At 45.4% G+C, this 27,341-nt stretch overlaps 1 protein-coding gene across 5 annotated transcripts in view; it reads left to right on the forward strand.

The window, feature by feature from the left end:
* LOC105282227 (protein Fe65 homolog) overlaps window positions 1–27,341 on the forward strand; it is a 151,985-nt gene that overhangs the window by 81,775 nt on the left and 42,869 nt on the right. For all 5 annotated transcript variants that reach the window (XM_011344032.2, XM_011344031.2, XM_011344035.2 and 2 more), the window contains one exon: window positions 20,102–20,408. In XM_011344032.2, the coding sequence (XP_011342334.1) occupies window positions 20,102–20,408 (307 nt within the window). The remainder of the gene's footprint in view (window positions 1–20,101; window positions 20,409–27,341) is intronic.

Below are 27,341 nucleotides of genomic sequence, written 5' to 3' on the forward strand. Positions count from 1 at the left end.
GTGCTATTTGTGCTGCATCGACGCCGTACATCATATTGCTACATTTAATCGTGTAAGGAATTGAGATACGCGTAATAAAGATTTCCTTTATCTAGTTTAATACATGGACTAAAATTGCAAATTTATTGGTTTCATATATCATCATATTATTTAATTTAATCGGAATCTAAGATGAACTGTATGTGGCGATTATCGTTCTTATCACTTATGTTTGAAAAAGAGTAAAAACCAAAGAAGAAACATGCGTGTCTCTCAGTACGGTTCATCTCGTGAGACTTGTTTGCCATTAGAAACTGCAATTAGAAAAACGAAAAAAGGAAGCTTGGGGTCTCTTGGGGTCATTTGACTTTGTGAAGAAATATAAGGCATTTCCATTGGCTCGCATTAAATTATAAAAAAGAGAAGCGAAATGAAGCACGCGAGAGGGAAGAAGAACAAGAGATCTCGAGTTAGATTTATGAGGAAGCCCGCAAGCTCGTCGCGGACAAGTGCCGCGTCCACCTCGTAAAATCTCCCTCCCTCTTCCCGCCTACGATTCTACGTTCCTTTTTTCGTGCTTTCTCCTCTTCGTTCTGTGCCACATCCTCTGTTCCAGCACACTTCCACTCTTGTACTCCCCATCCTATCTATCCCCCCCACTCGTTTGCCCGTTCTCCGTTCCCGTGATCGTTCGTCTCTATTTCCGCCCCTTCGCCTTCCCGGTTTCTCTCTGTATTTTGTACGAGCATAAGGTCCGCGGGAACTACCAAGGGTGCAGTTGTTGAGAGCCAGCACCGGCCGGTGTGCGCGCGCGCGTTGATTAACCCCCTTGTAATTCCACCCTCGTAGTTACGTTAACGCTACCAACACCCGCCTATCCACCGTGCTGCCTCGCTCATCCTACAGCTACCAGCTGCAGCAATCCTCTCCGATGATTCTTTTATCACACCACCCCGCCTCGGGAATAAACGGCCGACTATATATTATTTGGATTCGAATGCGGGGCGAAAATCATATCGGCGATCTCGCGCGGTTCGCGGTTTGCGACAATTCGCGGTGTGCGCTCATGTGCACCTCGTGTTCGTTACGTACCGATGCACACACACACACGCGTGTGCAGCGAGATTTAACTGTTCGATTCGCCGCGACCGCAAACGGACGTTTATTTGATATGAATTTTGCGATCGCTGTTAAATCGAGTGCGTGCAGAGCTGTTTGCTTTGTTAAGAGAACTCGCGTGAATTTTCATAATCTAATCGATGACGGAACAACGGATAGAGTTTTCTGTGCGTAATCGCATGCAAGTCATTCTCAGTGACAGCGACTAGCGGTGACTCGTAGCGCGTATACACGGTGGCAATAAAAGTTGCGAAGGTGCGGCCTTACTTTGCACGCGAAATTGCTGGAACGACCAGCGTCGGCGTGTCCTTCGTAACACACTTGTCGCATTACGTGCACATTAGTCGTTCGAGGCCGCATAAATTTTTCACGAGATGATAAAGACGCGCGAGTGTACACGCTAGTTACTCGCGCGCATACAGCGCTGATTAATGCACGCTCTTTATGTATTCAGGCGCGATTAGTATCGCGGCGTGATTTAAGGAGGCTGCACCCGAAGCAGCCGCCACGTTAATCCTCGGCTAATCTACGAAATAGCGGAGCGTTGCTCGCTGCCTCGTTATCTCGCGCGCGGAACTGCACCCCCCCCCTTTGCTCGCTCTTTTTAATTTTTACGCTGCATTAATGTTTATCGTTTCAATTATTATTTCCCTGCTCCCCGCGCTTGAGCGTTAATCCTATTAGTTGTTTTCTTAACAACGTGATCCGCTTATTTCTCCTCAACATCTTCCACTGCGCTGCGACGTTCAACGCGAGAACTAACTACATTAACGGGATTAAAAATTGCGATCACACTGTTCGCTGAGAAAAATAAGAAAGAGATTAAAGTGACAGCATGCTAAATTCTTTTGCCAAATATTCAAAATTCTGAGAGAATTTCAGCGAATTTTCTGCAGTATTGTGCGCATCCTATTTGTGCGGAATAGGGACGAACTTTCGGGCGATGATATATCGTGTTTCAGGCATATTCCATGGAACAATGCTTATCATAGTTTGCAGGCGGACCACGGAAAGTACCGCCGGCGCCGTAAGACCATCGGATCGATCAGAACGAAAAGTGCCTTCGTGGTTCGCGCTCGGAAAACTGCGCGCTTTCGTTGTCTCTCTTATTGGTAGCTGGCGAACAGCCAACGAAGCTTTTCCACAAAATCCTCTTCCTAAGCCAACGTCGAAGACAGCGGCAGTGCTGGCTGTAAGTCAATTATAGGGTGGCAAAGAGAGATAATGGAAAATCAGCGCGAGGGGATGCAAACGGGCAAAAAGTAAATAGCCGAACGGAGAACGTCGCTAGAAATTAATCGATGAACAAACTGAAGTACCGCGATTCGAGAGAGACTCTGTCCGATGCGGTTTCGCAAAGTGTGCACGAATAGCGAGAACGCGTGAGAAACACGCGTTAACGTACCTTGATAAGCGCAAGTCGGGAAAGCAGAAAAAATATTGCTACGATCGACAAATAAATTCCTTCGCGGGTTCGCCACTATACCTACTTTCCTCGCTACTCTTCCTGCATGGTTCTCGCGGTCCCGTTACATTTTTATCGAAAATGAGAAAATTGGACCCGTACCCAGTGCGGGTTAAAAGAATGACGCGTCTCTCCAGGGAACCCAGCCGTAAAAGTCCGAAGAGCTTTTTCATGGCTCCACGGTGGCGGGCAGTAAACTTCATTCCGGACGTGGGTTTCGACGATTTGCACGATCGACCGCGTGTTTCGGCCGCGGAAGCCCCGAGAGCTGCGGGAGAGAAAGAGCAGACGGCGGGTGAGCCGCAGATCAATTAAAAGCCCGAAGAAGCCCGGCGAAGAGGCGTCCGCGGAAACGCGCGGCGAATTGGCGGATGGGGTGGCCGGCAGGACGAGAGGAAGATTGCGAGAAACGATGAAAGGGTTCGCCGACTGGCGGAACGAAACGACCGGCAGCTAATATCGCGAGAAATACTGTTATTGTCGCTAATATTTCGCGCGAAACACCCAACAGCCGACGTCTGCCTCGGGAAATCTCCTTATACCTGGACTCGCGCCGAAAGGGTTGCAGACGATAGCGCTTCGCGCTTTTGCGTCCTCTTCTTCCACCGCCTCTGCCCCTCGTCCATCCTTATCTACCTCCCCGGCAGTCGCGTGGCTCCCTGTGTTCCACGATGTTGCGCAATTCCCGTAGGAAATTTGGTCCGAACGAGGTACTTGTGCGAAATGTAAGAAGTGTTTAAATCATCATATATGTCGTATCTTCGAGACGCTATAAACGTATCGATCGACGTAATTCGTTTTGAACAGCACGAAGCGCTTTAATAAAAATAAACAGTTATCGACAATTTTGATAAAAGACATTTGTATAACATCGCGTATAATATCGAGTGCTGCGTATCGTCGTCGAGCGATTACCCTCGTATCATCAGAATTCCCGCTTTATCGCCGGTCGCCCGCCAGTTTCCGGTCAGCGACTAATATCGCGAGAGAGAAATACTGTTATTGCCGCTAATATATCGCGCAAAACTTTCCGACACCGAAGCCTGCCTCGGGAAATCTCCTTATAACTGGCTCCTGGAAGGGTTGCAAGCGACACCGTTCCGCCTTCTCTCGTTTCCCCGTCCTTCCCACCGTTCCCGGCGCACCCCCGCGCCCGACTCCGTGTAATTCACGTCGGCTCTTGTTCCGGAGCTCGGCTGGAAAATTCACGATGAGGAGCCGAAGAAGAATCCTCCTCCTGAAATTATCGTTGCCTCATAACTTCCACCTTCCGTGCCCCTTATGTGGAGAATTATATACTGGCCGGGGATATCGCTTCCAACATGGTATATGCTTGTAATATGTTTTGTAGTGCGGTTGTGCTGGGGGATAATAACGCAAAGGGTATTACAATCAATATTCTGCTGCCGCAGATATATTTTATTCGCTTGAGGGATATTTCATAGGAACGATCTATGAACGCGATTACCATTTCAATATGTCATTACGTCATCATTACTACTTTTCTTGCTCTCTTATTCACCGCTTATTCGAGCATACTAAGACATTTTTCCGTATAGCTTTCTATTAGCACGCGGCATCTATCTAACAGCGGCAAACGCGCGTTATCGAGATGGCGATTTTCTAGTCCTGCCTTTCTCGAAATTCATTTTGCGCTTATCTTGCGGCAGAGGATGAGCACATTTTATCTTAATGTAGGCCAGAACTCGTCGAAAAGAAGCTCCCGACGAAAGCTCTCTTGCTCGGCTGTCGTCGTTAGGTAACTTTTATAATCCGCGTTTCCTTAATCGGGAAGTTCCTTTTGGGAAGGACTTTATCTTCTACCGGGTCTCTCTCCTCCGAGAGGATTTTAAACGATACTATCCCATACATTTTACGTTTCTCTCACGGCTAAAAGCGGAAGAAAAGAAAATGGAGCCGGGTGTCATGGTAGAGCTGATAGTTTCAGCAAGAGCTCCCTTTATGAACTTTCAGCGATCGCTGCTGCTGTTCAACTCTTTCTTTCTTATTATTCTGATCCAAGAGATAATTGCGTTGGGCAACCATGGAAATTGGATGCACAGAGATCGAAACTTTTACTTTGTCTTAATACGAATTTCTTGCGACGCGGACGTAAAGATAATAATTTATGAGATTTATTCCCGACTGTGCAAAGCTACGATAGCAATAACTTGGAAACTGTGAAATGGCGTTTTCTGCTGACACGTGCTTCGATATTACAAAGTTTGCCAGATTACTGTTCGACAAAGCATGGTATTACGGAACATTACCTGGACTTTCTACGGTATTACAAGTCATTACGTGTCGTTACAAGCGCAAGACGAGATCAAAGCGTCATCTCGCGTGTAATCGAACTGTGTTCCCTTCTCTCTTGCGTTGTAACTTTGTGTCCACTTACCCCTCCCCCCCCTCCCGGGGCATTAAATTCTCATTGCGCGCTGCCCCAACGTAAAAGTCTTGGATTCACTAATAACGTTCTCTCCGTAAATGTTGCACAACGGTGCATTCGCGAGAACTTACTCTAAACATTGCCTAAATAATTGAATTTATCTAAAAGAGCACCGGAACGTGCACCAGCGCAGCACATTCATAAATAATATCCGACGTCGTTCGAGATCAACCGGAGATGAGAGAGGAAGAGGGAGATCTTACGTAATGCTCGTGGCTCCTTACGTGCTCGGTAAAAGTTGTCGCGTCGTAAACGGCGGGAAAAGTCGCCGGCCGGTAGTTAAAAGGATTAGTCGAGCCACAAGCGACGGTGCGCACGGGGACGAGGATGGCTGGTGAAAATTTCACCAGGACCGGTTGCAATATCGCTTTTACGGGAGCACGGTAAAACCGAAAGATGCCTCTAAGCTCGTCGTAGCGGGCGTACGTGCTGCTCGATGGACATTAAGGGGTTAAGGCGAGATGCCAGACGAACGGACCAGTACCGAGAGGGTAGGTGGACGGGTGGATTACCTGATGGGGATGCAGGTGGCGAGGGTCAAAAACACCTTCCCGAGAAATATCCGCGACAAGCCCACAGCGGGCAAAACGGGCGCTCGTAAAACGGGTGCTGGGACCCGGATAAGTGGCGGGAAGGCGGGACGAGGTTCTTAGGCAACAATGTTTCCCAGCTGCGAAACCGCACCGACAGGAATAAATCACCCCCTACGCGGTAACCCCAAAAATAGCGCGTTAATCGTGACCGATGAGTATGGATTGCGTAATTTTATTCCACTTTTCTGAGACAGAGAGATTTCATTGCGTGCCTGTTTCGTACGTGTGCTCGGCGAGAAATATGAAAGCATGCTTTAACAATATATTATATAAGAAATATACAAGAGAGCACCATAAGCTCATGTACGCTGAACATTAGACGAAAAAGGCGCGAAGAGGAAAAAAATCTCGCTCTTCGCGAATGCAAAGCAGTTACGTAATGCGGAGCTAAGGACAGCTTGATCCCGGTGCGACTCGACAGCGCGCGGATTAAAATGCGCGAAGAGCCAGGAACGCAAACTTTAATCCCTAACGCACACCGCTGGCAGTAGTAGAGGCACGCAAAAAGTCAGACACGGATTGCTGTGCCGCAAAGAACGGCGACCCGAACTCACCTCGCCTGGAAATCTCCGCGCGACGATTCCACCGGTGACTTGCGGCTTAAGCCCACGCGCGTCAAGCGGGTTTTACCGCGGACAAAGGACGATCGGAAAATAGAAAATTGTCGCGGGCAAAGCTCACGGACCGGGTCGGCGACACGTTCTGCTCCTTTCCTGCGGGCGCACTAAAATCTTAACGGCGCCGTAAAACCGCGATTTATCGTCCCTCGATATAAAAATAAATTACGGCGTAACATTATCTACCGCGCGCGCGGCCTGCGAAAGCGTCGCGGAGACATGTAGCGTATCGCCGAGCTTGTTCAGAAAAGCTCGGGATTCAAGGCGTCGATGGCCCGCGCACCTAAGTTATCGCCGCAACATAGGAACTCCTGAGGTATTTTGCCGGCATTTTTGCGGGCGCGATTTACGCGAGCTTTACGTTTACCGTCCATATAAAATTCTCGTTTTAACTTAGATTTCTTTGTATCGATGTGTATGTATGTGTAAATATAATATTAGGTATTAATCATTTTTATCGGAGAATACGATCGCGAGCACATCAGTACAGTATTGCGACATCTGCACTTTGAAAAATGATGCACTATAATTTGTTACTCCCGAGCAGTTCGACGCATTTTTCTTAACTTTTTCCATAAAGCAGCAACGAGATCGAGACGGTCAGCTGTGCGAATCTTGAGAAGTTTTTGGCCGCCGTCTGGGCGCTGAAATCTGGCCACGAGAATCATTAAGAGTACATGTATCAGCCGAGAGACGTCGTGACACCAAATGGGAAAAAACGACGGCCCAACTTGGCTCATTACGGCGGTACGGTTTTTGATCTAAATGCGAATCTAACGAGGACACTGCGTGCTCATCGAGGGGGAAGTCCCGGAATCTACGCTCCGAAACTTCACTTACGGCGTCTGTAAAAGAAAAATCGCTACAAGTCGTACACAAGGCGATATTTTACATTTCGGGCTTCTCGATAGCGTGCTCGTACTTGACAACAGTTTGCAAATGAAATATGTGACAAATATTATAAAGAATAATGTCACTGCAATTTTCTCAAAATTTTCAGTAATGGAAAACTAATCTCGAAGATATTCAAATTGTAATCTCAAGAAACATCATTAATATTCACATACTGTGCAGAAATTAGCAAAGCTTCATTATTTGAACGTGTTTCTCCATATATCTCGAGCGACGATAATGCGAATCGTCTTGTTCCCGTCGCTACTACGTACGCCACTAACAGATCGATAAGTCGAGCCGTTGGACTGTGACGGATGGCTTTGTGCCAGCACTCGGGCTGTTCTGGCGTTTGTTTCAGTTTTTAGTACGCGTTCTCTCACACGCTCGGCTATTTTTGCGCGAGCGTACAAAACCACCCCGAAGGGTGGTCGAGGGTTTGATGGAGCAGCCGTCTCCCCGTCATGAAAAATTACATTTGTCATAGTCGAAACGAAGAATTACTCGTGGAATTTTCGATGAAGCGGATACAAGCGCATCAAATGAATCCTCTTTTTAAATCGAGATTAATCGTGATTACGCAAACGCGATTACGTCGTCACGTTTCGATCCCTTAAATCAATTACAAGGTAGATACATTTGTAACGGTAACTTCATTCGGCGCTTTTGATTCGAGCTCCTATTTTTCTTGTCTGCTTTTCTGTTGGCTTGTGTGAAAAAACATGTTATTGTGTGAATGTCATTAAACCAGAGGTATTTCTGTTTTTAATTAAATCACCCATCAGCAAATGGCAATCGGGGAAAGTAGCTGCTTCGTGTCTATCGCCTCGACGAAACGAGCTGAAAAATAGAACGCCGTATTTGCAGTCGGGAAATACGCTTTAAATATGTAACAAACCAGCAGCTAATTAAATTAAAAATTTCAACATGGATACACAGTCGCGTTTTTACGGAGAACTCAGCAAACGATGTTGCGATTTAAATCAAGCTGACCGACGAGACGTTAAATTTAATTTCCTTAAAATGTCACCGTTAAAATTATCGTAATTGAATAACATAATGACATTTCGTTTCAGACTTGATTCTTATTTTGCTTAATTATGTTTTATTCCGAGTACACTTTCGCCATCTTGCAATATTCATCTCTAATATAATACAATTATTGAAAAGTATGCCGAATAGCGCCTTAGATCATCATTCGATGGTTTATTTCGCAGCGCAGAGCAAAGAATTCGGACACACGTACCAAGGAACATTCTTATTCAGATGAAAAAAGACTGAGGGTTAAAACGAGAACCACTTCCAACCCGCGAATTGAATGACCCGCCTATTCATATTCATTGTACGCTCTACCTTTACACGTGCCATAAAGCACGACTGGCACGGCGGTTTAAATGCCGCGACATCGTCCCGGCACCGAGCTCGTACGTTAAAGTGAAAACGGCGACCGACTGGTCGAGCGAACGATACGTCTGGTCGGATTTGGCCGTTACCACGGAACAGATTTTATTGTCGCTCGACGCATCGCATCGACGCTATCACAATGTCGCGCCGTGCTCGAATAAAACGCGTCTACGTTATTTCGGCCGTTAACGTACGTCTCGCTCGTACCCCATCACAGAGACGCACCGCAGGAATTTCGACTTTGTCGAGCGATCTTTATGGACGAGCATCGGCCAAAACGGAATACTTTAGCGCGCGGCTTCTTTCTGCGCCAGCGTGACACGAAGAAAGAATAATTTATCGCGTATATACCGCTCGAGCGCTCGAGCCTGGAGAATTCTAGATTACGCTTGGGAACGCTTCAGTTGAAATTATAAATTGAGAATCGCGCGTTTATGTGCCGCGAGTGCCTCGTATGATCATCTCGCGGAAAAAGAGTGAGCGCGAAGTCTCACGGTGCGCCAACAACGCCAGTAATTACGAGCTCGACAAACAACGCCCGTTTACATCTCTCTTTCCGCCGGAATGATTGCGCAAACTGGCCCGAGGAAAACCCGAGAAGCGAGAGGAGTAATTTCGACGCTTCTCGTTTCCTCGCACACTCGTTTTCGTTGACAAGCACCACGAATGGATCTCGTTTCGTCGGTGATCGGGATCCGGGCATGGAAGAGTGGGCACGGGCGATTGGTCTTTTCAACCCCTTTTCACTTGGCGCGGGTAATCGACGCGGCGTTCTCCACGACGGTTACCTAGATTGGCTTCCCCGAAGAACGCTTATCCCCGCTTTTCACCCGCATTCTCGCTCCTTCGTTCGACCATCGCGTACGTCCAGCGCGGCTCTTCCTCCCGCGATCGCGAGTGACGCATACCCGGGAAATACACGGCGTCGTGGCGCTTAGACGTCCCGGCGCCGTTCACGTGCGGCGCCGCACGCGAGCCCTAAGCGCTATTAGCCGCGCCATACCCACCCCCGGAGACCAACGAGCCCTCGCGGCCATAACCCCTTCGTACAGCAGCGATGTTATACTCGCCTCGTCTGATAACGGTCTCGAACCGTCGACTACGGTAGTGGCGACTTGCTCGTCGATGACGGCGGACCAATAAACTCCTTTCGCAGATTAGGGTCCACTTTATCTAAAATATGTTATCGCACGCACAAAGGGAAGAACCTACTTGGCCACTGATCTACTTGACGACCCGTCCACTATGTTGCCCTCAGGTTTACGAGCGGATAGGGAGAATGGATAAGGCGAACTGACGTTTGATGACATTTGCTTGCCACCATAGGGTGTGAATGAAAAATATCACGAAAATATTCCATATAATTTATGACATTGTAACATATCTGAGAAAGAGTGATGGCAAATTTCGCCCATTTTTGAGACCTCAAATTGCAAACTTTTTTTATGGCAAATAGTACTATTAGATGAAATATTAATCCCAGTAAAATTTCAAGATGAGCATAGGCACGGTTCCGGAGATACAATGAGGTGAATGTGATGATTTCCCGTCAGGGTGTCTTGCATAAGGAAGAATGCGTGGCTGAAGTTCACGTAATATTGAAGGTATTTTGTGTTGAATGGATCATCTACGATTCATTGTTCAGAGAATTAACGATCAACTATTCACCGCCATTTCATTTATGGGGGGAGGGGTGCTTTGTAAAGCACCCTAAAAATACGTTCTCTATCACTGACCAAGTCTTTGAAGCAATTCAATTACCGAAGTGTTACCGCAAATCGATCTTATATCGTGGCCGTGATTAAGACAAGAGATACATCTCAAATCATCACCGCTGATCGGCTCGCATCAGCGTGTTTACATCTCGCCGAGAACATCGAACGTTCGAGATCTTTCGGTACCGCGTGAGCTGTGTTGTTTGGTCCGCGCTGCCGATCGCGGCTATCCTTGTCTGGTGTTATCGACTCGATTCCTTCTGTTTACGACTTCCGAATACCGTCGAATTATAACGATCGATGCTTGCAGATCCACTCGCGAAACCGCTCCTCAGCAGTCGTGCGTCGCATTATGACGTTACTTGTTTCTTTGTTCTCCATATTCTTGTTTGTTGATTGCTGAAGTCAGTTTCTCGCTACTTTTCTTTTGTTTCATCCCAATCTTTCTTACATTCTCGTATCTCTTCAGGTATATTTTTTCATACTTGACGATCGTTGATTCTTCAATAAAGCAATGCCTTTCATTAAATGTTTAGGCTGTAATGATCAAAAAAGATCGAAAAATGATAAGTTTTTTCCTATCGAAGACATATCGAATTCGTTGATGATGGTTAACAATTTACGGAAAAATAATCCGAAGAAACGGAAATTAGAAGAATTGAACCACATTCCATCACAGAGCAAAATATGCAGAAACTGTTACCAACTTAGTAATCGATCAATAATCATCTCAAGATCCCAGGCGAATGATGATCCAGATACACCTGATCTCTCGATTTATCGTCAAGGTATTAATTCTCATTCACGATGCACTTTTGGTTGCAAAAACCCCCGGAAGTTGATCTCAATTCCCCGAATTATCCGTTGTAAGCTGCTCATGGATTATAAATTCTTGACCAAAAATGATGCTCGTATGTGTAGCAATCATGTCGATAATTCTACATTTTGGCCACTTGTAAAGCAAGTTAGAGAAGAAGTAAGTGCTGAAGAACAAAAAACAGTCAGTGATCTTATGTTTATTTACTATCAAGAGCTGAAGGAAAAAATGAAAAAATATTCGATGTGGATAATATCGATTCTATTGATGACACGACATTCAAAAATTGGTTTGCTCTTGATAAAGAACAATTTCAAACTGTATGCAGTTTTTCCGTAACATGCCAGCCTAAGCACGTTGCAGTTTTACTTTGTCAAATGCGAACTTCTCTTTCTGATGAACAACTTTCATTCTTATTTGGTGTTTGTCGGAGGACTATTGCAAATCATATGAATTTAGCAAGAGAAGATTTGCACAAGAACCTCGTTTCACAATTCATCAATCGGAATGATCGCTCAGTATTCCTTGCTCATACGACACCAATGTCAAAATTACTATTCGATATTCCAGACGATGAAGCCTGCATAGTATTCGATGCCACCTATCGCCTGGCCCAAAAATCTGCGAATTATGCAGGACAAAAACGTCTGTGGAGTGAGCAGAAAAAAATGCCGCTGGCCAAACCTATGGTAGGTTGCTCCTCAGATGGTGTCGTTCTATACGTTTTTGGACCCTTTGACGCAACGCATAATGATGCGACCATATTGCAGGATTGTTTCCAGAGATACGCAAATGACATGAGTACTATTCATGAGGGTGATACAATATTAGTTGATAGAGGTTTTCGTGATGTACTGAATTTCCTAACTGAAGAGAAGAATTTGAAAGCTTATTGTCCAGGACTCGGTCAACTTAATACCGCAGAAGCAAATGCTTCAAGATGTGTAACCAAATGTCGCTGGGTGATAGAGCAAGTCTTCGGTCGCCTCAAGAAGAAATTCAAGATTTTTTCTTTGCCAGCACATAATACAACTCTCAAACACAATCTCGACTCTCTCTATATCGCTTTTGCTCTCTTGAATTTATTCCACAAACCAATTCTGAGTGATGTCATGCATGAAGGCATAGCCCAGACTTTGAAATCTCGACTTAACGTCCCTAATCGTTTGCAAATCATCGTCCAAGAATTCAATCTTCCTCAACTGAGAGTACCATTCCTTGCAGTCGAGTACACATCACTCGATAATGAAGAAAATAATCGACTCATTGGATTTCCTGAACTTTCGATGGATGATCTATACTACTTGAGTCTCGGACCTTATCAAATACGCAATGCGATTTCATACTATGCAGAACATCAGAAAGAAGGAATATTCTTGGTGCAGAAGTTCCATCCAAGGCCGAAGCACCCATCAGTAGCTTTGAACTATGAGAAGTATGGCATCTCAGTTGAAGAACCTACATTGATTAAGGCGCATATGAAATCTCGTTACCGTGGTGGTAAGTATCACAACATTTTTGTTTTGATAGATAAAGCAAAAGTTGGACGGGATTCTATTCATGAGTACTATTGTATTTGTGAAAGTGGTGCTCGGACTGCAGGTTGTTGCAGTCATGTAATGACAATTGTGTGGTTCCTTGGATGTGCTCAATACCATGGGATACAAATACCCAATCCTGAAATATGCAACGTATCTATCACGATTCACAAAACAACCCTGCATAGTGAGAGGCAAGAGGACTCAAATTGAAAAAGCACCCATCTGTGAGAGGCAAGGGGACTCACATTAAAAAAGCACCCCAATCTGTGAGAGGCAAGGGGACTCACAGTAGAAAAGCATCCCGATCCGTGAGAGGGGGTGTCAAATGCCACTTCAACTCGATCTGTCTCGGGGAACTTTCATGCTAGGCGAAAACTAAGGTCATATTTGAACCCGCCGTAAAAAATCCATAAGAAACTATATGTTTCACTTTGTTATATATATTTTATTCCTTGGTATGGACACTTGAAGAGTTTCGTGTACTTTCATGGATTATGAGAAAGCATCACATTCACACCTTTATATGTCCGGAACCGTGCCTATGCTCATCTTGAAATTTTACTGGGATTAATGTCCCATCATATAGTACTATTTGGCATAAAAAAAAGTTTGAAATTCGAGGTCCAAAAAATGGGCGAAAAAACAGGTCTTTTTGCCGTCACTCTTTTACGAATATTCTTAAATTAAATTTTACGTATTTTATTAATATTTAAATTAAATAGTATTAAATTATTAACATATTTTTGTTTATCTTATATTATTACATAAATGATATGCCTATCGCCCGAAGGGTTGAATGTACTATGAATAAACGCTTTAAACATGAATGTTACTGCCGACGTTGCGGATATCACCGCAAATGGGAAGCGAATGGGGAGCCATTTATTATTCGAGTCGGGCTTCGAATGTTGCTGATTGAACGCGGGTAATTTTCCTGAAACACGCTCGCGTGGAATAGCGATATGAGGTTGCAACGTGAATAACGGATCGTTGCCGTAGAACGTGAGCCGAAAAATCTTGACCTTACCGTCGCGCCACCGCCATCTTGCGAGCGTCGTTGAGCTTAACGACCGCTTTTGGAATTGCTCCGGCCTTTTTTCGCCATAACGAGACACGGCACTTGGTTCTTCGCACCCCATTCTCCATGGTTTCCCGTGCGAGAGACATTTAAGCCCGTAACTTCATTGTTATGGGGGTAACGCCGCGCGGCGTTAGGGATAAAGCGGGAACTTCAACTTCTGCGCTTCGCATAATCGCGCGCTGGAGAAATCGGTTAACCGTTGAATTCCACGATAAGAGCTCGGTTTTGGGGATTACTTCATTCTCGCGATTGCCTTTTATTGCAACGAACTATACATTGAGAAAAAATGACGTAATATGCACTTTATATTATACACTAGCACAACACAGGCGCGCGCTATTTTATTTTTCAATATTAATAATGTTTTCGAATAATAATATCTTATATCTATTATTTATTATATGCACAATTATCACATTCTACCAAATTGTTAACCTCCACGCGAAGACAGCCGCGCGATGGTAATCTAAACTGAATATAACGCACAACGCGAATCGAGATAACCAATTAGCGTCGCGGAAAAGAGGCAACAATGATTTCGATTTGATTTAACACGGCTTTTTTAAGAGTGGATTTTTACGTTTGAGCAAAATGCACTAAAAATAATAGTTGTTTTCTTTTGGCATTTATTGAATTTATTTATTGTATTTTTCTATGACCTAAGATTTTAATTATGTTCTCCTTTTTATATGTAAAATTTAATTTAATTTTACTTTATATAATATTTAGCTTACTCTTTCTCCCAGTGGCACCATTTACTACAGAATTTTGCGTGTTCACTTTAATTATTCATAGAACTCGGCCGCGAAAAGAAAAACCATCTTGGAACAAAAGTGGCAGGATAACAAACGGATCGAACTCCACGCCGGCACGCGCCCTTCGCTCAAGAGGTATGGGGGTGGTGGTGCAGAGTGGGGTGAGCTGTTCCGCGTCCATGAAACTTAATATTCCGCAGAAAGGACTTACGTAAAGACGCCGGCGGCAAGAAGAAAGGCGCGCGACGCCGGTAAAAACCCACCCCCTCGCTTGCCGTCAGCTTCACCTACACCCGCTCGAGCAATCGATAGGGTGACTCATCGAGGGCGGTGACAGAGCTTTTTACCCCTCCTCTCTTTCTCCCGCTGCTCGTCCGCCTCTTTCTTTTACCATTCCTGCCTTTCTTTGCGTACGACACTCTTCTCCATTCACCCTCAAATTCGTTCTTTCGACCCGGCTTGCTTCCGGCTCTAACATCCCCTTTCCTCGAGAGAGCGTGTCCAAACTTTAAAATTCCCCGCGGCAGTCCACTTTTCGGTTAGACCGTCTGTGTGTACGTGCAAGTTCCCTTCGGGGGGTGACGAAATAACGAGACGCATCCCCAAGCATGCAGCTGCAATTGCGCTATGCACTTTCGCTCCGGGCAATGCGAACTGGAACGCGAACGGCATCGTCCGCAGTCAATTTGTCGCCCCGTCAGTACCGATTTACTTCAACCCCTCGGAGGAAATCCCGATTCAGAAAATCACGTTTCGTACTCTCATTTGTTGTACGAACTTTTCTCTCTCTTAAGTGTAATATTTAATTTGTTTAATTTATTGCTGCAATAATATCTCGTGCTCGTTATCATACATAATAATGACGATATTAAATTCCGCCCCGCTGTAATTATCGCGTAAAACTGTCGTTATTACAAATTATTCGTCGAATTTTCCATTTTACGACGCACTAATCGGCCAATTTGCTCCAAAGTGAAATTCAGTCATGGTGGAATCCGTTCCCGCGAATGAATTTCCGGGACGTCCCGCGAAGTAACTTCGAACACCATCCACATTCGGCGTTATCCTCGCCGCTCTTAATTGTCTCGTTCGCGTAGCCCTTCCTGCGATCCCAACAGGCGTTCAAACTTTAAACTGCTTCATTCCACGCGAAATAACGAGACACGTTCGCGGAACAGCGACTGCAAACACGCCACGCTCTCGCTCTATAACGTCCGTAACTGGTAATCTGCGAACCTCGTCCGCAGTCAATTCGTTAGCTCCCAAGCAGACCGCTCTTTCGCCTGATCCGCCAATTCTCGGTTCCTTCCTGCGCGGATAGCCGAAAATGCGAGAACTTTTATCGTTAAAAACGCGAATGACTCTGGAACTGCGCCGTCCAACTTCGACAAGTTCCAGTTTCTCGCATCGTAAAATCCAAATTTCCGAAGAACAAAGTTTCCGCGTAAATACGTATAATTTTGGAATGTTTTATTAATAAACTAGTAAAATAGCCTGTCTACGCCAGGTAGTCCCTGGACCGAAATTAAAGATTTCAAGAATTTTCCCATTACCTGAGGGTGAACCCCTATCACCAGGCGAAATTTGGTGTTTCTAGCATGTCGGGAAGTACCCGATCAATTCAACGACAGAATAGGGATTTTATATATATAGATTGTTTTGTATGCATTTCACATACTTTACTGCTTTTTCATCATTGGACGATCATATTTGGAAGATGGATGACCGTGCAATAAGGGTTCAAAGATGCCAAGACAGTGACTTTAATAAAAGTATCCTCCGTGTCACGGAACTCATTAAACCCGTTAAACTCATTAAAACAGCCAATTTTTACTTCCATTTCTTCCTCGTCTTGCTTGCGGACACAACGCGCGTCCGTACGCGTCGCGCGAGGAATTTTTTAAGATAGAAATTTAACGAGCACGTAGGGTATTTTTCAGAGTCTTCCTCTCGTGCTCGCCCTTAATACATCTCGCCCGGCTTCTCTCGCACGCCCCGAACGTGCTCTCGAACTTTAAAACACACACACTCTGCTCTCCGATTTGCCCGCAGTTCTTCCAGCGTGCCAGGATTTTTGTGGCGTGGAAAATAACGAGTTGCATTCGGCATGCACTCGCGCATATCCGTAACGAGCGCGCGACAGAACGCCGTCGCCAGCCAATTTGTCAACTCCGCGTGAGAATCGTCCCTTTTCGCTGATTCATTCGTCCTTCCTTCCCGATCCCGTTTCATTACGCGGCCTTCTTTTAAGCTCCTTGCAAATTACAAGCCTCGTCAAACGCAGTCGACGTCGCAACTAACGAAGTCCTGAAATGAAAGCGCGCGCCGATCTCTCGACGCGCTCGCGAATGGAAGTTTAATTGAATCCGTGAGCGTAACGCGTACCTCGACAGCTTAAAAAAAGGGGGAGAAAAAAAAAGGAAAAAAAGTCATACAGCGCGTGTTTTTTTCATAAACCGAGTGCAGTGAGCAAGTAAAACTTGATATGAGCGCGTGTTCCGATGTAACTCGAATCTTGATGTCATATGAAACCTAACTCATACATTTTACCTCGCAAACGAGTTTTTAAACCGAGTTGATAATTTGTATCACATCGTAATTAAACTCTCGGTCCTGTGTAATTTGTACAGCGTGTTTATCGTTGTGTGCTTCTTTCATTAATCAAACCGTTGCAAAATGTTCTTTTATTACTTACCGTTAATTATCAGGATAAATATCAAAACATCACGCATGAAATAAATGCTTAATTGAAGAGCACTTTCGTAAATTATGAGAGAACTAATTGCCCCGTGTTTTTGTATCAGTCCAACGAGTCCGCAGTATCGTACTTGGGCAACCGATCGATTGTAAATAGTCTCTGGCAATTAAATGACAATATTAAGAGGCCGCTACCTTATTTCAGCTCTCGATCAATTCTAATTAAGTCTTCACTGGCATGCCTGTGCTTCGTCTATGTCGAACAAAAGGAAATTTGAAGTAACAAGGCCATCAATTTTAGCCTCGGTCAATTATTGATGAGCAAGCTGCCTCACCGCTTTCTTGTAAACGAATCGAGGTTCGTCAATTGACTCGCCAATACGAGCGATTGGTTAAACTCTATTGTTTCCGAACTTATTACGTTTATCGAAGGAAGTTCGCATTTTTCACGATGTAACTCGTTTAGCAAGCGTGCCCCAACATGCAACAAGTTAATACGCTTTTTTGCAACTGTGCTAACCCGATCAGAAAAAAAAGCGGGGAAACCGTTGCCCGAATGATTGGAACGTAGCGATGAGAGTGATGAGAGTTCATCGTCCATTCGCGCTTCGAATCGCAGAGTCGTGATCACGTATTTGCGTCGCTTTCGCGCTCCGCCATAAACGAGAGACTACAGCATTTATTGATGACGCCGAACAAACGCGGACTGAATAAGCATCCGCGAATTCAGTTTGAATCCGCGCATCCAACTGCAGTTTTCTAGCATCGTAACCGGCTCCTTCTGAAGAGACTTCATGTCTGAGAATACATTCAGACACGGATTCGGATTCGGATGTGAATACATTCAGCATCATTCTGATCGAGATTGAGCACGTTTATCTACAGATTTTAATTTCACTCGCGAGTTATTTATATAAGTAGATACATATATCTCTCTATTCGATTGCTAGGTACGGAAACGTGAGTTTAAAGTAGCATGGAATATCACGGTATTTTTAGTTCGATCTATAAAGCCGTGTTCGAGGCGACGCGAGTTCGCTTTGACCGATAGAAGCTCGGGACTTCGAAAGCCAGGGAGCTGTAAGCTCACGTTGGCCAAATCAATACCGTGGTGGTGAGAGTGAGACGGGTATTCGTAGACCAGATAGGAGAGTCGCGGATGGAAGAAAGAAAGGAAGGAAGGGACAAAGGAGGCCAAGGAGAGATCCGACTTGGAGCTCTTGCACGTCCGCTCGCTTGCTGATGTAGCGCGCCGATAAGCCGCTTTTCGCCGATTATTTCGCGAGAGTATCGCGGGTCGTGCCTTTCCGCCTTTCAACATGACAGCCGTCAGACCAGCATGGACTCGTTCTGTCGGTTCCTGTACAACGTCGTTCTCGCCGTTGTCGTCTTTCTCAGGATCATCAGTGAGTAGCGAGAGAGTCGATCAAGCGGATCGTTAGATCCATAAGTTGTTTCGCAAGCACCGCGGGTATTGTCACGGTTGCGCGTGTACGAACATTGACGAACGACGGAAAACGCTTTCCCATGATCGAAAACGGAGAAAGCGCTTCTTTTCTCAAACAGGACTTATATGCAAAATTGTTTTTCAAAATTAAAGAGACATTTGCGGTTCCTTTTTTCGGCTCAATTTAATCGATATATTTTGTATCGGTAATTGGACCGAGCAGCGTGAGCAATCGTAATGGTTATGCGACGTAAACCCCGTTGCCGCAAATTCTATATTAACGGTCGAGGTGTACTGCGCCAATATTAACCATGCTGAATAAATTTTATTAGTATTCCGTGCGAGCTACCGCGAAGATAGTCGGAATATCGGATAACCGCGGTTGTGCAGTATTTAACTTGGCTATCTATCCCGGGTGAGCTTAAGCTTAAAGCTCGCGCCATTACTCCCCAGCGGCGTCTACCGCCAGATAACACCTCGCCTTCGATGATCTCCAATGACAAGCTTTCTTACCATAATCGCCAACGCGATAGATTGACCGAACTTAAATTGGATTCCGAGCCGCGATGTTCGAACTTTCCTTTTTTAACGCTCTCACAAAAAACAAAATGCGAGCTTGGCACGCCCCGAATATCGTAAAAATTGACTTTCATTCGACCGTTAATGTCCTGCATCCATTTTCTTATCGAGAATTTGGTTTCTCGGATGCAACCGGTTTTGCGGAGCTCTCGGCCAGCTGAAACATCCCGCAAGGCTGAAACGGAATGCGAGACGCATTATTCCGATATCGAGAGCATTCGCCGCTACATCGATACGTATCGGGCGACCTTTGCGAACGTCCCATGCATGCATGCGCCGGCAGCTGCGGTCGATCGCATCTACTGCCATGGTCTGCCATAAACTCGGAGCCTTGACCTTTGGCCGCTCGTTACTCGCGGATATTTAAAGCCTCGAAACCGCCGTGCCAGGGCACACGAAGTAATCGGGTACCGGACTCCCGCAAAATAATATTCCTCCGAGAGAAGAAGTGACCGTTATCGCATACGGTCACGTCAGCCGGACTGACGAGCGACTACGCGCGTCCAGCAGAATCGATACTTAATTTTTTCTCCGCTCGATTTTTAAAAGCCGTCTCGGTTAAACGCGATGAAACTTGCACTGTTCTTAGATAAGTGTCTAGAATGTTGATTTTATCCTATTTATCCGTTTCTTCATTCTACAACAATTCATGTTCGTTTCCTGCTTATTTGTATGACTGCGTTGCAATAATAATTCATTGAGCTGTTCTGTTCTGTTACAATGCATGCGTTATGCATATATTTCGCAGTGATATAATCATTTTTTAAATTTTAAAGCTGTGCAAATAATAGAAGCAACGAGATTTGAGTATCCCGTATAAAGTGCTTTTATTCACACTTTTATTCACACTTGATGGGCCATAACGGAAGCCACTCATTGTACTTTAAATTTTCATACAAATGGTTAAATGAAAGAACGCAATGTGTAATATGAAATATCTCGTAATTTTCAGAAAACGGCCTCCTCTCCTTCGAGAATCCCAACTACCACCTGGACCCGGCTCGGCTGGATGATGCCCTGAACAGCAACGGGAACGGTAGCTCTCTGTATGACGAGTTGTATCAGGAATTGGTGGGCAGCGGTGGCAGAGGCGGCGAGGTGACCGGCGGCGGGGGAGGGGGTGGAACGAGAGTGCAGGCACGCAGAACCTACGCCACATTGGATCTGGGCAGCATGGGGGTGGACGTCACCCAGGGCCCCCTCACGCAGGATTCCGTGACGGACGATGCTTCCGACAACACGGACAACCATAACCTAGGGTGAGTGCCGTTAACCCCGTCACGTTTCTCTTCTCTCTCTCTCTCTCTCTCTCTCTCTCTCTCTCTCTCTCTCTCTCTCTCTCTATCTATCTATCTATCTATCTATCTATCTATCTATCTATCTATCTATCTCTATCGTTCTGTCTTTCTCCGACCGGCCGCCGATAAATGGTTTCCCAATTCACGACGATGAAAAGATATTACCGCGCGGCACGGCGGAAATTAAGGAAGCGACGGCGATGGGAATGCGATAGAATTGCGTTTCGTTTCAAACTGATTTCCTAACGTTATTACGATGAATCTGTCTGTCGCGATGATAAAAATTAATTTTCTATGGATTACTCAATATTCCCACGAGCTGATAACGGCAATATGAAAATTCGCGCAATTCTGTGACGTTACCGAACGATCTGTTGGAGTATAAAGAATCGACATCTGGAATAGCTGAATCGCTTCAACTGATAATGTCATTAGCATGAAAATGCACGTGATCACGATCAAAATCGAGGGTAAAACCTTCTGTCGCGGGATTTCGTCCTTTTGTCCCGACCAACTGAGACGTATTCGGCAGTCTCTCCCTTTGCGAGGGCAGGAGAATGGAATAAGCTTCGGACAGAATCGAGAGACCGACCCACCCTCTCTCTTATCCGTCGTAATATAAGGTCCAGCCACCCGCGTCGATAAAACTTTCGAGTCGGACCTCATCGGGATACCGCATAAAATTTCAATAAATCCAGGAAAGCCGGAAGGGAGAGTCGAATGAGAGAGAAAGAGGACTCGCTGGAACGAACGGTCGATGCTACAAGACAGTTTGAACTTCTATTCGCGACTGTTACACGAATTCGACCACGTGCAGTCGAAATTCACTTCCTCGTCTATTCTTTCGAGCTTCTCCATCGGGACTTCGTGCCATTGTCCGACTACGCTATTGAGTTTCCGAGGATATTTAGGATAACATGTGAAACCGCGATCGCCCTCATGAAATCGGAGACACGTTAAACTCGACGGAAATGTATCACAATCTAGATAAAAGAGCCCTTGCAGTTTCTCGTGCAACTCACATCGCGAGAGAAGTTATGGAATCGTGTACAATTATGTTATAATTGCGATTGTTCGTGCTGTATTGTGTGCGATATGTATATAAAATACAATGCGCAATAATCTGATAGCATTTGGTTGCAACTCGACGAACAATGTTCCAAGTATGTCAATCCAGAAAGTCTGAGCGTAACTAATTTTTAATTTCTCGTGGAAGATTAGGCCGTTCCGCGCAAAACTTTCCAATCTTTATTTTCATCGACGCTCCGCCGTCATTGAAAAATGTACCTTCCCGTGCTCCGTAATATCTGAAATTATCAAACTCTTACTTCGCCTCTTTAATTCTGGAAACAAGGTTTCCCGAAAGGTCAAGACGATCGTCTTCCAGTGCCTGCCCTCAGTTCCAATCTACCTTCAGTTAAGATCGAAATTGGATTCGTCGCTTCAGCCGGTTCTTATAATCAGTTTTGATTCTCCTCGCTCATCCAACATTTAAGGGAATATCACGAAGGAAATACCATCGAAATTTTATTTTTTTTTTATTGCGCTGGATGCGAGGCACGAGGAATAGAACCGAAATTCGTTGAAATTTCAATCAATTTCTCAGAAAACGATTATTGATCTTATATTTTCCAAATTTTTGTGGAAGTTGTTATAAATTGTTATTATAAAATCTTCTTCTCTTAATTGGTGGTTGCTGAACGTTTCAAACATGGACATTTCTTCAGTAACTCGCAATACCGTAATGAGTCTTAAGCAAAATGAATGAGAAGATAGCACGTATTCTTCCGCACGGGATCAGCCACGTCGCTCCAATTTTGTTCATTTCACGGTAAAGTCAAGACGCATTAACGGCTAGCCACAAACTCGTAAGAGTTCCCGCTTGCGGTATAATAAACTCCTTTCTTCCCTTCGGAAGTTCCTGAACCCTTCTGCCGGTCCGGAAATCCGGGCGAGCATAAAAATGCAATTAAGGAAACGCCCGACGTCTGGCTACCTCCGCGTAGCGTTTCCTCTTCTGAGAATTGCCTTTTCCTTGGGTCTCCATGCTGTTTCATATTTTTCCCCGTGCTTATCCACGCTTTTAGCGTAACACATGATAACGGGTGAGTGCAATGAACGTCGAAAGACCGTCGAAAGTCGGTCACACAGCTATTTCATAGTATAAAGGAACTTTAACTCAAAACTAAAACTCGAAAAGCTAAATTGGAGCATGTTTCTCTCTCGCTCTATTTCCGTCGCGGTGATATATATTGATGAAACGAAAATATTATTAGACATTTCTACCCGCCGTCGAATGTGATACGCGTAGAAGTTGGTACGGAGCGAAAAATTCGAAGGGGAAGAACGCTCGATCCGCTCGCCCGACTACCATCCCCGTCGTGTAGCTCCCTTGTTCGCCGTGTTGTCGGCAAAATGGCGAAGTGAGGTAATGACGCCATCAGCCAGTGAGAATACGGCGTTCCTGATCGAATTTTACGGGCACGGCAGTCGGGAAGGGGACGAAAAGCGAATTTCAGCGAGGAGGAGCCGGCGAGGGCTTTCATCGTGGCGTTCGCGTTAACTTGATTTACGTGATGCGCTCCTAACGTACGCAGCGCGTTACATCGTTAGACGTTTGACACGCCGGAATAGCTCCGCGCTTCCAGAATACCGTCAATGCAGCGTCAATGTTGCGGCGACATCGGTAATCCGGTCTTGATAGACGAATTGCATTCAGGGCGCACACACGATTATGCAACAAATTTAGAAGCATAAGAGAAGTTTTGTCCCTTCAAGAGCAACACGAGTAGTTTCCCAATACTTCTCGCGAAATATTTCATATTTCCGTTGCATATTTTTCTTACTTGGAAAAATATGAGATAAGAATTTTTGAATTAAATATTCTCGATATTAAACCATTTTATGATGATTTCATATCGACGAGCTTTACACTATACGTATTCTCGTGGAATTATCAGCCTTTCCCTCATAAAATTGCTACACAATCCAGGAATCTTGTTAAACAAACTGCATCATCTCAACAATCAAGGAGCAACGAACCCTCGCAAGGTCCTCATTAAACCGCGACATTAAAACAGCTTTCGTTGATAAGCCTTTGACGCGTTGATAGTCTCCAGGAAAAAATCTTTACAACCGCGTCGCCCAACTCCACTCTGGGCGGCCGCTTTGTCACCTCCGAGCGAGTGGAAGTGGATGAGAGGCAGAAGGCAAAAGGGGGTAAAAAGGGGCAGAGAGACGCGCGAACTCGGAGACGACGGTCTGGGCACGAAACGTCCCGACATTTCCACCTCCGGCTGGATATTAGGCGATAAGCTGGCCGTAGGGGTGGCGAGGGGGCGGACAAGAAAGGACCGGTAGTTGAGTCACGATAGGGTGGAAGGAAGGTGTGAGGAAGGTGGTGCGGTATGCGCTTGTACGCGTGCGTGTGTATGCTCGAAGATTGAACTCAATCTAAACTTGCGACAAAGTTTAGCTTGGCCCCGCACGCTATCTCTCATACCTCTGTCGATTCGCCATCTACAACCCCCGACTCTTGTTCGCGATAGGATGGAGGTGACATCCCGAGACCAAACGGGTTGCATCCGCGAGCGGAAGGGAAACTCGCGTCTCGGTTACGTGGAAGGAAAGAAAAAGCGGATTCTTTGAGAGAAATAAGATATCCGGTTTGAAACAGTGACATGATACCATTTAGAATTACTACATGCGAAAGAGCTTTTAAATGCTGAAGTAACGTTATCCTATAAAATTGAGAAAGAAGGAAAGACCACGAAACCGAGATGCACAAACGCTGTCCACGAACAATTCGTGGAATAAAATTCAATTACGTCTGAAAGATAAATTTCAAGATGCAAGAAAACCGCTTTTACCGCTTTTTCATGGTATCGGACTTTGTAAAGCTTTCAAATAGATAGCGAAATCATATTTAGCGCACTGTTAATTTACATCAAGTACTTCTTTACTGCACAGCGAGATTCATTCTGGTTCTAGGAAGACGGAATCGCAGCGTGTAAACGTTTCCGCGCAAAAATAGACGACCGCGCTTGAGAAATTATATACGCGAGGAAATCGTTTAATGCTGAAAAAAAAAATACGGAATATATGGAAGCGTCATGGCGTTTTTAATAGCGCGCCGTCCGACCTCTTCATATAGCTGACAGAGCGGAGTCAGCAAAGAGCAAAGGAATATTAACGAGAAAATGCATTTTCTTCGTCGAAAAAAAAAGCAGTCAGCGCGCACAAAGAGCCGATTTAAAAAATTAGAGATGAAAAAAAAGGACGCGCCACATTGCCGGCAATTAAGAGTCGCTTTAATTTCACATCGTTTTAAAAATTCAGTAAAACGCCGCGTGCATTTCCCCTTCACTTTCCTCTTTTTCCCCGCGACAAGTCCTCCTTTCGCCGGACGTATCCTCATGAAATTCAAAACCGGCACGGGGAGTCGTGGCTCCGAGTAAATCGCGTTTCATCGCGAGGCACCGTCGATGAAAAGTGGAAATTTCCGCGCGAAAAAGGAAGCGCTGATAACGCGCGAAACGAGGTTATCGGGCTGAATGTGTGTGCACGGGGGCTGAATTATGTCGCGACTCTCACGATTTCGCATCGCCAGTTTCCGACGTGATAACAAAAGTTACGCTGCACTATGGTGCCTAAGATAATTTTCTTTTACGCGCCGCTAGCGTTAAGATTAAACACTTCCCTTGCTATATCTTGAAGAATCTTCATCTCTCCATGGCAAGACGTCAGTGAACATAAGTAAAGTTCGCGTAAAGAAAGTACATTGTAACAGAAGATTTCTTAAAAGGAAATAGCAAATCACTTCCACTCAAGGAAAGTTTCGCAGCAGAAGAAACGCGGCGGAAGGGATAATTCTCTTTTTATGGCAAGAGAGATCTCTCGTATTTTTCGCCCTTTATTTAACGCGCACGAGAATCGTCTGAAAAACGATGAAAGAACAAAGACGTGATCGAGATTCACGTGGTCGCATCATTTCTCGACCAACGCGGGAGAACTGATCGGGCCAGTAGTGACCGAAAGAATGGAGCAGACAAGCTATAAATTAATGCGAGTCGCATCAATCTCCATCGGTAGCTGACGGCTCATCTACCCCGCGGCAAACCACCGCTACTACTCACCATCCATATTCACTTACGGACCACCCTTCGTTTCGTCCCTTCGCTCTCATCTTCGGATCGTCCTGCGAACATACCAGAGAGAGAGAGAGAGAGAGAGAGAAAGAGAAGTCTGAGTACGTTGCCGACATCGAGAACACTGATTTTTTGCAAAAAGTATTTGCAAGAGGAATCATTCACAGTGTGTCACGTTACACTAACAACGATCTATCTTTTTGTACGCTTTTTTTTTCATTTTAAGAGGTGTTGTTTACTTTCGGAAATTTGATTTTTGTACCATATCACTTTTCCGATGAAACCAACTCAATAACGAGTTAGCAGCGACGCCGCGAGTTTCCGTTTTTTACATTTTCCATGGGCAGCTGCCACGCACGTGAAATATCGAGTAAACAAATTCTCTAGAGTAAGAATGCAGGTCGTGAAATAATAAAAGCTTTCTGTCCCTCTCCCCCCCTTTTTCACTCACGTCTTCTTTATTTTCGGTCCCCCGATAAAAAGAGTCGCTGTCAAACTTACATTTACAGTTCGTCGTAAATCAGCCCGCGCGTAGTGCGTCACGCGGAATATAGCGCGACTTGCCGAAGAAAGATCCGTATTTCAGGAATGTGGAATGAAAAGGAAAAAAAAAACGAGGAAACTGCCGCGCCAGCAATACACGTCGACGTCTGTCCCGCTCGTAAAACGAAAATTTCGAATAACTCATCGCACCCACGCGCGTTTTCGTTCCTCGCGGTACTCGAGATAACTCGGTCGCGTTCCACCGGTGCGGTCCATCGAGGAGAGAGAGAGAGAGAGAGAGAGAGAGAGAGAGAGAGAGAGAGAGAAAGAGAGAGAGAAAGAGAGAAAGAGAGAAAGAGAGAGAGAGATGTATGGAGGAAGATGCCGGCTCTCTTCACTTTTATTATCCGTGCCATTATTGTGTACGACTCCGCGAACGATGCGATACGAGGCGAGCGCTCGCGAACAGCCCTCGCGGGCGGTATGTGCGCATAATCGCCCCAGCTGCACAAAGCGACGCCTCGTAACGGCAGTGTCGACAGTATCCCGATAAAGTCCTCCGGGTTCAGCCCCATTCAGGAAGCATAAACCCATAAGGAACGACACGTCGGGCGCCATTCGGTGCCGAGTGCGAATTGCGGGACACTCGGTACAATATCGGGTCGCGTTCGAGGCGAGGGGGAGAGAGAGAGAGAAAGATAGAGTGAGAATATCGCAATAAGTTTCTTTTATCAGCTAACCGCCCATTTTTCATCCTCGTGCCATTAGATCCTCTCTCCTCTTTTGTTTTTATTTCTATCTAGGAGGGCTAACGAGTCGTTCTTTGATGGATCATAAGGTACCGTAGTCTTTAACGGAACTGTCTCGGCAAATTTATGATGATTTACAATTTACGAAGGCAAATGTAGTCGAACTGAATGAGAAAAAAATTCGTCTAATTGAGACAAATCGTCGGGCTCCAGAATCGGGGGCAGGAAACGTCGAGTAAAATTAAAGAATTGTCGCGCGCAATCCGTGGTAGGTGAACCATGTCGCGGCTCGCTCACGGCGATAACATCCCGCGGGCACTTCGCAGGTAGAAGAGCATAAACCCATAAGGAACGGTGCGCCGTTCTCGAGGGTCTCGAGGAGAGAGAAGAAAAGGGAAGCGAGAAAGGGACCCATGGGGTGTGGAAAGGAGAACACGCTGGAACACCTCGCACCTCGCAAGGATAGGTATCTTAACGATCGTGTCTGAGGCGGGATACATTGGGCGTGAAATAAG

The sequence above is a fragment of the Ooceraea biroi genome, chromosome 12 (assembly GCF_003672135.1).
Source record: "Ooceraea biroi isolate clonal line C1 chromosome 12, Obir_v5.4, whole genome shotgun sequence".
Classification (NCBI taxonomy): Eukaryota; Metazoa; Arthropoda; class Insecta; order Hymenoptera; family Formicidae; genus Ooceraea; species Ooceraea biroi.